Here is a 12,539-nt window from a genome sequence, read left to right as displayed (position 1 = left end):
CAATAATATTAGGTTATACTTTTATTGCTAACCAACATAATATAAAAGCTATTGTTGGAACGCATTATTACCAAAACGCATTGGCTTTTCTATATATTTGAAGTTGTTATATAAGGAACCACTTCTTTTCTATGTGGTTTTTTTGCTAGCTTGCCTCATTAAAAAGATGCACGCGTGCACGAACGTGGATAAGTAATAATATCAGGTGCACACCCTCAGGTCCCAGTTACTATAGGTGCAAAATTTTAGGTTTCTAGGCTATTTTCTCTTGGAAATATGGCGGTCACATATTCTTTTCTATGTGGTTTTTCGCTTGCTTACCTCACAAAAAGATGCGCACGCATGTGGATAAGTGATAATATCCAGGTGCACACCCTGAGGGTCCATTTAGTACTTATGTAAAATTTCAGGTTTCTATGTTCTTTCCTCTTGCAGTCATACACACAGACCCACAGAAGACCTTTTATTATTACAGATTAGAAATTAAAACTTAAATAGGATATTGTATTAATCTGGCCATTTATACATAGATGTGAAAATTTTTAATGACTAAGGTTGTTAATAACAGTAACTAAGAAAGGTAAAGAATGTTATTCTTGTGCAAAAATATAATTTAGTCTTTACAACACTTATCGAAAGAGGACAGCACTATCTACACGGGTAATAATCTTGATAAAAGCCTAACCTGCAGTGCGTGATCTGCATGGACAGTTGCGGTTTCTTGAGAATAATGGCTGAATATCATTGTCCGGATGCAAAAACTCTTCAGGAACTGAAAGATATAGCTAACAAACTTCGAATCCATAGTATAAGGGCCACTAATGCAGGGAAATCTGGGTAAGTTACTTTCATATATATAATATATTTCTGGTTATACTGTCACAAATATAATTAGAAATCGAAAGTCTTAAGTCTCTCGTGAGCCGGTGTTCATTTGCTGTTCATTTTGTCATAATTTGTTAGTTGTTAAGAAGCTGGAAAATGTTTATAGTTATTTAGTGTTAATAACTATAGTGTTTTTTTTTAATTCGATTTTTATAAACGAACTATTATTAATGAAAACGAGATTTTTTAGCTTGCATAGACACTAAGATAGTTTCCTTTTTCGAGTTGTGTACAGTAGTCACTTTTAACGTGTAGCAGCGTAAACACTAACTATAACTAACGATACTGTCATCCTTGAGTGTGTGTGGTGGGGGGGGGGGGAACTCACTAGGCTTCGTTTACTAATTTATGTGCAGAACATACGAATTTTGTCAGTTGTATTATCCAAGTAGTTAAAAATGTTTTAGATTAATCAAACTTACATTGAGATGTCAAATGTGATAGTACTTTTATATTAATGTTGAACTGCTAAAGTGGGTTCTGTATGACCCCTAATTTTCTGTTGATATATATATTTTTTAATAATATTGATATGTGCATTCTCATGCTTAGTGAGAGCTTTTGCATGCAATATGTTTTTTTAAGATAACATATGGATAAAAAAGGGATCATTTAATCTTTCAAAGCTGTCCTTGCATACTCAACTTTGAGAAAAGTAGAAATTTAAACCCACCTTTTTTTCCTCTCTTAAACTCTTGTCAAATGCTGGCTTCTACTACTGCTAACAGCAAACTCATTCCATAAGCTATTCACTCTGTTTAGGTTCTAGTCTTTCTTTTTCCAATTCTTGTGTCTTCTTGTCTTTAGAATACAGTACAAATGAACCCTGGATAATCTTATTACCCTACTTGTCTCAAGAGAAAATAAGAGATCTTAATTTATCCCAATAACATAATCCTTATATCACCTGAATCATCCTTGTAGTCTTCATCTGAACCCTTTTCAATAAGCCAACGTCCTTTCTGAAGTAAGGAGACCAACAGATTTGACTAGTATTCAATACATCTATAAAATACTATTAGCTTTATAACTAGCAGTACATTACTGCCTCAGTAACTTATCCTCCACTATGCCCTGGTCCTATTCTTCAGTTATTCTACTGAGTGGTCTCCCATTTATATTAAACGTGTGATCTTAGGTATGATAACAAAAATATATAACCTTGCTCTTATTGTGATTAAAGTCATTTACCAAACATTTGTTCAATTAATCAGTTGATCAAAGTCATTCTGTAGTACATTAACATCCTCGATACAGTTAGAAATAAGTAAGTGTCTAATGTCATCAGCAAACTTTATTATTTAGTAATTATTCCCCTATCGGAAACATTAATGTAAATCAGTAAAGCCAAAGTCCAAAGCTCTGACCCATGACTTCAGTCTGTTAATAAAAACATTTTGATTTTTCTTATCCATCCACCCTATAATCAAATTAATTGTTTTCTTGAACAGGTGTGATTTTATTAGCTAATCTTCTCTGTAACACCTCATTAAAAGCATTAGGGAAATCTTAAGTACACATGTCCACACCCTTTAAGTTGTCCAGATATCAAGAAAAGTTAACAGTTTGGTAAGGCAATATTTTAGAAAAATCATAGTTCTTCTAAAACAAATACTTTGGGGGTTTGTTTACCCTACCATAAGTCGCTCTAGTACTAGTAGTTAATGGTTAAGTACTACCATCAGTAGTTATTTTGATTCTTGACTTTACCTATTTAGGCTAGGAATATTTGACTGAATCATACTGCTCATTGAATCAAATGGCACTGTTGATTTTAAGGTAATGTTTTTAGAAAACTTGAAAACATTCTTCTTCTTGTAGATTATGTAGTATTGTCAATTAGACACTGTTTGTATCTAAAAAACCTTATTTTTTGTCATTAACTTTTAGAGTTTCAGCTGTGAACAGTTTTCATCTGTAAGATATAATGACATGTTTTCATGTAATTTTCAGGTCTTAAGTGTATAATTGAATGGGGTACTGAATTCTGGTTCATTTATGATTTAAAATACTTTGGGAAGAATGGATTTAAAAGGTAAAATGCTGGAGTATTAATATATTTTCAGAGGTTATAACATGTTTCATTTACTTTCTAAGTAGTCTTATACCTTTTCTGACTGAGAACTACAGCATCTTGTGAAGCTGTAATTAAAGGAATAGTTTCATGCTATTCATTAGAAAGTTATAAATGTAGACATTGGTTGGTACAGCTGCAAGACAGTTATACTTCACCAGTTAGCAAGCTCAGAATAGGTCAAGCCTGAGTCATGCATGATATTATAGACATATATAAATAGTTATTTATTATAAAATTTTGTTTATTAGTGTATATTATAGAATTATTGTAGTAGTGCAAACACACACCTTTCAAACTAGTCAATTCTTTCTCTTACGATATCCAAGCTAGGGATTATGAAGTCTTGTCTGTTGCTGACCTTTGGATGAATCAAGTGATGTCAGTATTCCAGGAAAGGATTTTAGGAGTAGCTAAATGTTTCAAGAACAGACTAACCAAGAAGGGAAGGGATTTCCCTTTGGAACTTCCTTTTCTAACACGACTAAGATCTGTATTTCAAACCACACCTGTAACAATGTTTAAAACAAAAAACTTGTATTATATAAGTGTGTACACATATTTATATTTATGTACATATATAATTTATTTGTAAGTAGGCGTGCTACTAAGCACCTGTATTGTAGAAGTGATCGACAAAAGGGTTTCATATCGTGTTCAAACCTATTTAAGTTTATCAAAGTTGCGTCTCATTGGCTGGGAAGAAGTGTTGTGCTACGTAAGGAATTCATTCATTGTTCGTTTTAAAAAAAAAATTGTGGGAACGTTATGTTCAAAGTACAGCTTCTGGTGTACCAGAGACAAGTAAACCCACGTAATTAACTTGTTCTGACCAAGCAAGCGCTAACCAGGAAAATGTTTCCCCCTTCCTTAATAGGAGATCTTATAATATTAAGAATTGCTTGGTTTTCTTTTTTTTTGGGGGGGGGGGTGTTGTACCGCCACTGATGTGAAGAATCCGGGTATTTCCTGATTTGTTTTATAGGTGTTTATATATTTGTACAACGTAGTAGCGCTCTTTGATGGAGTATATTGATAACCTTGTACCAAGGTTGTACAAATTGTTAGCTGTTGTGTAAGAATTAACCTTTACAATTTTTATACATTAGCACGAAAGCACATATTAGTAATATTTATTCTGTGACGAAAAAAGTGTAAAATCCTACATATACTGAGACACAAAGTTAAGTCTTTAATTTATTTTACGAACAAATCACAAAACTAAATAGTATAAAGCTTTAATTGTTCAACGAAAAGGTTGGTTCATAGAAAGGATTAGTTTGATCCATTGCAAGAACGGATTATGTAATGAGGATATCTGAACTTGATATTTTGAAACCTTAAATGTTATATGCAGTGATTAACTGTAGATACACATTTTTTATTAAAGTTGTGACTTAACAATGAAGCGTAAACTTTCAAGTAACTGAAATATAATGATCTAAAACAGTTATTGGGCGCTATATTTCTAACCTTATTCATTGCCAGGATCGTTTTTTTTTTCTCGGTTGGTTCGAGAAGGTATACAGATTTTTTTGTTTTTTTTTTGTTTTTCTGTTCACTGGTTTGTTTCTTTGAGAAATGTGGATACATTAGTGTACGGGCTTATCATCAGTCTTATCAAATAAAAACTATTATGATTACGTTCCTATGGCGTCTGTAATATTTAAAGTTTCTAGCAACCATCATTCTCCTAATTGATGTTATAGATCTTCGTTAAATAGTTCAATGGTATAAAATGTTAAACGATAACTATTTGACGTTAAGTTATAGTTTTTATAATCTTTGTTGTTGTTAAGTCTATTTTATAAAATATTCGTTGTCATTTTGTTTCTTGGATATTCCACTTCTCATCAGACGAGTTTGGTCGATATGTCTTCAGGATGTTTCCTTGTTCTTTTTTTTCTAACGAGTTAGGTCAGTATGTCTCCATGATGTTTTCCTGTCCATCAGACGACTTTGTTCGGTATGTATTCATGATGTTTCCTTGTTCTTTTGACGAGTTTGGTCAGTATGACTCCAGAATGTTTCCTTATTCTTCTGACGACTTTTTTCAATATGTCTTCAGGATATTTTCTTGTTCTTGTGACGAGTTTGGTCGGTATGTCTCTAGGATGTTTCTCTGCGTTTTTGGAGTTTGTGTTCTTCGGACGAATTTTATGACCCCCACACATTCCGGGTGTTCACGTGTTTCTTTCCAGCGGTTGTAAAAAGTTTGGAGTTATTGTTTTTCACGGAAAGATCGTGGTGAGTACGTATTGTATACTCTCGTGCATCTCGCTCGTTTCTTGCCCTTCTTGTTATCGTCACGCGAGTGACGTTATTATTATTTTTCTTCAGTTTTTACCATCAGTACATCTCTTGTAGGGGAAACAAAGTAATATTGAGAGGATTATGATCAGTGTATAAAATAAATTTTATATAATCGTATGGTAATATGCAGCTTTTTGTTAATTCTAAGTTTCTAAGAACTTACGAGTGAAAGGAAAAAAGAAAATGTAATACAATTAAGTGAAATGTGACGTTACTCTGCTCTGTTCCCGTTTCTTAAGTTCATATTCTTTCGAGCAACCTGGTTACCTATAAGCGGCTAACTGGTTACTATAGTAACAGAACTGTTCACAATGTTACCTTTTATTGTTCTTCTGCGCGTTCCATTCGGTTTTTCTCTTCCGACAACAAGTTAACGGATGCCAATAATCCAGCAAATAGACCAGATTGGTAGAGTTAAACCATCTAGGTTAAACGTATCCAGTTCTGCAACGTAGTGCTCTGGTTATGCACAGGTTTTGAATGTTTTAATATATTATACAAAATAGTAGCGTACTTAAATTAAATGACTCTTGTGTATGCTAAATTTGGTAAACTTAAGATATTGACGAGTAGTTAATTCAGACGGAAGAAAAGGGTGTTTTAGGTACATAGATTTCTGTTTGCTTAGAATTGTACATCAGAAATGCCCATATTTTGTCCCTGTCTTCCCCTTAAAATTAAACGAGGATATAAAGTAGACGAAACTGTGGAGAAAGACGATTTAAGGGATGTTGCCAATATGCTAAGAATTGATTCCATAAGATCTACTAATGCAGCAGGTAGTGGGTAAGTTCATACTGTATTTGACAAAACGGACAATATACGATGTCCTTTTTTTCTCTCCCTAATTAAGTTTTGTAGATTTAATTGTTAAACGTTAATGTATTGAACCTACCTGGTGGACTGATTAATGCTGTTGGAAGTGTAACATTACTTATCCACTGAACCAATTCACTGCAAATAAAACACTTATTGCTGCTTTCCTCACTGACACTTACAACTACAGTCATTTTACATGAACTAATCATACTCTAGTAATGACCACCTGAAGAATTAATTTAAACGGTTTTCGTTATGCATGGCTAATCTGACAATTTTTCAGTTAATAGTCTGCATAAAGTTTATCTGGTAGGGGTATGTGTGTTGTGAAGAGTGTGTGTGTGTTGTCTTTGTGTTTAGCTACACGCCTGTAAAGGACACGCTTGTGTGTTGTCTTTGTGTTTAGCTACACGCCTGTAAAGGACACGCTTGTGTGTTGTCTTTGTGTTTAGCTACACGTCTGTAAAGGACACGCCGGTCTGTACAGTTAGCATAAATCAGTTTTAATGTTTATTGTCCTGTGTTTGTTTCTAAAACATCCATGTGTTTCTTCCTTGTTTTTTTGTCTGTACAGTTAGCATAGATCAGTTTTAATGTTTATTGTGCTGGGTTTGTTTCTAAAACATCCATGTGTTTCTTCCTTGTTTTTTGTCTATACAGTTAGCATAGATCAGTTTTAATGTTTATTGTCCTGTGTTTGTTTCTAAAACATCCATGTGTTTCTTCCTTGTTTTTTGTCTATACAGTTAGCATAAATCAGTTTTAATGTTTATTGTCCTGTGTTTGTTTCTAAAACATCCATGTGTTTCTTCCTTGTTTTTTTGTCTATACAGTTAGCATAGATCAGTTTTAATGTTTATTGTGCTGGGTTTGTTTCTAAAGACATCCATGTGTTTCTTCCTCGTTTTTTGTCTGTACAGTTAGCATAAATCAGTTTTTTAACATTTATTGTTTCTAAAGACATCCAACATCATGCTGCTCCATGGCTGAAATTATGTCAGTTCTCTTCTTCCACACAATGAGGTATAAAGTTTCGGAGCCCAGAAATGCATCAAGTGACCGATTTGTCCTTTCTAAGGTAAGGGTTATCTTTTTTGTAGAGGTCAGTGATTTTGACCACTTTTGGACTAGTCAGTAAATTTATTGTGATTGGTCTTGTTCAAAAAAGTTATTTTTCTTTACTGCAAAAATAGAAAATTCAGTAAACTTGTGTGAATTAGTAAAAATGAGAGTTTAATTTACCTTAAATGTTACAATATCTAAATATGTGTTAGTAGCACCTTGATTTCCATGTAAAACTAACACTCAGAGTAGTTTTACTATTTACTTTCACTAATTATTGTCATAATTATTTAATGAACTTCGAATGTGTTTGATATAAACAAAATAGCTTTACTAAAAACTAATATTGTAAACAGATATATCATTTTGTTTTCATAAAAACAACAACAAAATGTGGAATGTTAATTTACATTATTTATTATTGTTTTATTGTTCATTAACTTTGAGCTAATTTTATAATCTCATTAAGGGCCATGCTGCACCTATACTGTATGCTGCCTGGGCTGAAGCTGGACTTTTCCCCATAGATGATCTACTAAATCTGAGAAAAATTGACTCCGATCTTGAGGGCCATCCCACTCCTGTAAGTGAAGTGTGTCACATCTGGGTTTTAGATATGAACTTGAGTTGAAAAGTTTCATAAGATGGTCAGAGAATACTAGTTGTGACTTTCTCGGTGTAAACCTTCAGTACCTACTCTAATACCTAGATAGTGAAAACATTGAATGCATTATCATAAAAGCAAATATACAACTACATACAGCAGAATCAAAGATGGAAAATTAATGAAAGAAGCTAGCTGTTAAATATTCTTATGATTATCTAGAACTGATTTTGTTTTCTATCCATCATTGAGATGCATCATCTTTTGTGTTTTCCAGAGACTGAATTTTGTAGATGTGGCCACTGGTTCTTTAGGTCAAGGTCTTAGCTGTGCTGCTGGTATGGCGTACACTGGCAAGTACTTTGACAAGGCCAGGTGATTCAAGTTTTATAGACATAGACTTGCCAAATTTAACATGTTTGTTTTAGTTAACTTGAGAATAAAAGATTGAAATGAGTTGTATAACACTTTCACAAAACCTTGACTTGCATATATATAATCTTCTTTACTTTTTATTATTTAATGATAACATTAAAAGAATAAACCAAATTACACAGTACAGAGGATGTTTGGATAACCTTTCCTTGCTACCAGGGAATTGATAAACAACTGTCTTTAACCATTATATCAGTATAATTATCAAATTTATAGTTTTAAAAGACTATGTGTGTATCTATGTTTTTATTTTGAATAGTTATCGAGTATACTGTGTCATCGGGGATGGTGAAGCTGCAGAAGGATCAATATGGGAAGCACTTTCTTTTGCTGGCAAATACAAACTGGATAACCTAGTAGCAATCTTTGACATTAATCGTCTAGGCCAAAGTGAACCAACTGCCTTTCAACACGAGATGGAGCTGTATCAAGGCCGCCTAGAGTCATTTGGGTATTATTATTTTTGAGAATGATGTTTTTGTTAAAAAATTTGTTTCTAGTCATGTTTTTTTTCCTGCATTTTAATCATATTTTATAGATGGGCATGATGTTTAAGCTCTCTGTTCTTTATTTTTCTTGTAGTTTTAATGCCTATGTTATAGATGGGCACGATGTTGAAGCCCTCTGCAAGGCTTTTCATGAAGCTTCAGCCACTAAAGATAAACCTACAGCTGTCTTGGCCAAAACGTTTAAAGGAAAGGGTATTCGAGGTTAGTACACAACTTTCTCAGGAAAATGTTGTTACAGCACGGAAACTTGTTTCTGTGAAACATTGTTCTCTGAAGAGGTAACTGTTTATTGTACATTTTATTTAGGACTAAAAGAAGGGTTTATTGGTGTGAAGGGAATCCTATAATAGAAAAGTTTTAATAGATGTATTTTTTCCAGCACAAGTAAGGTTATGAAACCATTAAATAAACTAGGACAAAAAATATAACCTCAAAAGGCAGCAGTTTAGATGTATATTACTGTAGCCATAATCAAGATAATTACCTACATGCAACACAAATGTTGTAGATCTGTTCATGGATGGCTATATTGTAATTATGTACATGCAAGACGAATGTTGTAGATGTGCTTATGGATGGCTATATTATAATTATGTACGTGCAAGACAAATGTTGTAGATGTGCTTATGGATGGCTATATTATGATTATGTACGTGCAAGACAAATGTTGTAGATGTGCTTATGGATGGCTATATTATAATTATGTACGTGCAAGACAAATGTTGTAGATGTGTTTATGGATGGCTATATTGTAATTATGTACATGCAAGACGAATGTTGTAGATGTGTTTATGGATGGCTATATTGTAATTATGTACATGCAAGACGAATGTTGTAGATCTGTTTATGGATGGCTATATTGTAATTATGTACGTGCAAGACAAATCTTGTAGATGTGTTTATGGATGGCTATATTGTAATTATGTATGCGCAAGACGAATGTAGTAGATGTGTTTATGGATGGCTATATTATAATTATGTACGTGCAAGACAAATGTTGTAGATGTGCTTATGGATGGCTATATTGTAATTGTGTATGCAAGACGAATGTTGTAGATGTGTTTATGGATGGCTATATTATAATTATGTACGTGCAAGACAAATGTTGTAGATATGTTTATGGATGGCTATATTGTAATTAGCAATATGAGAAAATCACTTAGTCAAAAATTAAATAAATCCCAAAACAAACCTACTAACTTCAGAAAATACTTGGATTATATTCTGAGCTAACTTCAGAAAATACTTGGATTACATTATGAGTGTTGTGAGTGCATTTGTTACTCACGCTACTGTTTAGTAATATAAAGAGTGAGAGAGGATAAACACTAAATTTGAAATAATGTTTTAATATATTTTGTATAAAACAAGTATAATGTTTTGTAATGACATTTCTGTGTATCATCCTAGGGTGGTTTGACATCTTGATTGTTTAACTTTGAAATATTTGTTTTGACAGAAATTGAGGACCAAGAAAACTGGCATGGTAAGCCATTAGGAGACAAGGCTGATGATGCCATTAATGCTATTCTGAAGTTGGTATCAAATCAGGGTCCTCCACAGCTCTGTCCTCAAAAGCCTTTGAAGGAAGATGCTCCTGTTGTAGATATTTCTAATATCTCCTTATCTGAACCCCCAACTTACAACATTGGAGACAAGGCAAGTAAACGTGTATAGTAAAGATAGTGTAGGACTGGTTTATGGGCATGTGTGGGAATCCAGTATTGGAGACAAAGCAAGTAAAAGTTTATAGTAAAGATAGTGTAGGACTGGTTTATGGGCATGTGTGGGAATCCAGTATTGGAGACAAAGCAAGTAAAAGTTTATAGTAAAGATAGTGTAGGACTGGTTTATGGGCATGTGTGTGTGTGGGAATCCAGTATTGGAGACAAGGCAAGTAAAAGTTTATAGTAAATATACATAAGTTGAGTAAGATTGAAATAAAGTAGTATGTCTTTTGTCTTGTATAATTAAGAAATAAAAATATGACTTCTAGACAATGTACTTAAAACATAAAAACATGCTTTCTGGACAATGTATTTTTGAAGTATGTGCATCACATGACTTATCAAAGCAGAAGTTTATATTACATTGTACATTTACCCTCTTATTGTGTGCGATGATAATGTTAAGTAACTTTTTACAAATTTAAAGTGAGTTTCTTTGTAAAACATGTTTTATTTTTGTGTACCACTATATTTGTAATGTATTCAGAAATGGGTGTAACTGATGTCTTAATGTAATTTAATGATATTCAAATAAAACTTTTTACTTAGATTTTAGCCTTGATTACTTTCTTTATATTCTGCAACAAAACTTGTCATATTTTAAATTAAATTTAAAGCCAGTAACGTTTTTTTGTCTTCATATCAATGGTAGGAAGTTCTAGTTATATGTTAAAGATGTGTGTGTATTTCCTTATCAAAGTCTTTAAATTAGATTATCATTATTAGGAGCCCATTTGGTGATTTCCTTTTGAAGCTTTGGAGATCTACAGTAAACAATTTAAAACTTGGTATTTTTAAGAGACACTTATATTGGAAATTTGATGTTGGTATCTAAAAAAAAGTCTCTATAAATGTCTAAAAATAAATGTGTTTATGTGACTGAGAAGGCTACCACTCGTGGGTTTCTAACCAGATGTGAGTGAAATTCATACTTTTATTTCTGATTTAGCATGTAAATAATTTGTATTAAACATTAAAAATATTTCTGTTGTAGGTGGCAACTAGGTTAGCTTATGGCACAGCCTTGACAAAGCTTGGTCACAACTGTGACCGAGTGGTTGCAATGGATGGAGATACCAAAAATTCCACTTTCTCAGATAAATTTAGGAAGGCTTTTCCAGACCGTTATGTTGAGTGTTACATTGCTGAACAAAATCTTGTTGGCATGGCTATTGGCTGCTCTACAAGGGGACGCACAGTTCCATTTGTTAGCACTTTTGCTGCTTTCTTCACCCGAGCTTTTGACCAACTCCGTATGGGAGCCATATCTCAAGTCAATATAAAGTGTGCAGGTTCTCATGCAGGAATATCCATTGGTGAGTTAAACAGATATGATTTTATCTTTTTATTACATGCAAAAGCTATTTGGGCCTTAGTTAAGGTATGGTTTGTTTGATATTTAAGTGATCATTACAAAGTATTAGTGTATCTTAAATGAACTGTTATTTACCATTACATTAATTCACTGAGAGCTTGATTAATTATACATAAGTTTTTGTTGATCATCAGATTTTCATGTTTTTATGCCTGTTTAGAGCCATCTAGTGGTTGGTCCAGTATAAACTAGAATGCCATGTAGGACATTTACATTCATACTCTTTTTTTAGGTGTTTTCAACAATGATTATTTTCTCCGAATTTAAAAATATTTTAATGTATATTTGTTCTGACTTGTGAGAATTTATTGTAACCCAGTTTAAATTCCAGTGAGTTACCATTCTGTGTGTGTGTGAAAACTATTTTGTAATCTTCAGATAGATAATTTTAATAAATCTACACCTTTTTCATAAATAATTAGTGTGTTCATATTTTAAGAAATGCCCCCCAGTGGCACAGCGATATGTCTGCGGACTTACAACGCTAGAAACCAGGTTTCGATACCCGTGGTGGGCAGAGCACAGATAGCCCATTGTGTAGCTTTGTGCTTAATTCCAAACTACAAACAAATTAATTTTAAGAAATTTACATAATGTATGCTGAATGAAGTATTTGAATAAAAAAAAAAAATTCATTTACTTTTTTTTTTTTCTTAGTAGGTTTGGTTAGTTAGTAACTAAATTATTGACGAGTTAAATTAATTATTACTAATAATTAAATTAATTTTATTACCTA

At 32.8% G+C, this 12,539-nt stretch overlaps 1 protein-coding gene across 1 annotated transcript in view; it reads left to right on the top strand.

Moving 5' to 3' along the window:
- Nucleotides 1-660: 660 nt before the first annotated feature.
- The window catches only part of LOC106462530 (transketolase-like), a 15,732-nt gene continuing 3,853 nt past the window's right edge, over nucleotides 661-12,539 (top strand). The window contains exons 1-8 of the mRNA XM_013922465.2: nucleotides 661-837; nucleotides 7,052-7,169; nucleotides 7,623-7,736; nucleotides 8,035-8,132; nucleotides 8,452-8,643; nucleotides 8,775-8,902; nucleotides 10,161-10,360; nucleotides 11,423-11,744. Of these exons, the coding sequence (XP_013777919.1) occupies nucleotides 704-837; nucleotides 7,052-7,169; nucleotides 7,623-7,736; nucleotides 8,035-8,132; nucleotides 8,452-8,643; nucleotides 8,775-8,902; nucleotides 10,161-10,360; nucleotides 11,423-11,744 (1,306 nt within the window). The 5' untranslated portion in view covers nucleotides 661-703. The remainder of the gene's footprint in view (nucleotides 838-7,051; nucleotides 7,170-7,622; nucleotides 7,737-8,034; nucleotides 8,133-8,451; nucleotides 8,644-8,774; nucleotides 8,903-10,160; nucleotides 10,361-11,422; nucleotides 11,745-12,539) is intronic.

This window comes from Limulus polyphemus, unplaced genomic scaffold, assembly GCF_000517525.1.
Source record: "Limulus polyphemus unplaced genomic scaffold, Limulus_polyphemus-2.1.2 Scaffold1190, whole genome shotgun sequence".
In the NCBI taxonomy this organism is placed as follows: Eukaryota; Metazoa; Arthropoda; class Merostomata; order Xiphosura; family Limulidae; genus Limulus; species Limulus polyphemus.
This window is presented reverse-complemented; position numbering and strand designations above follow the sequence as displayed.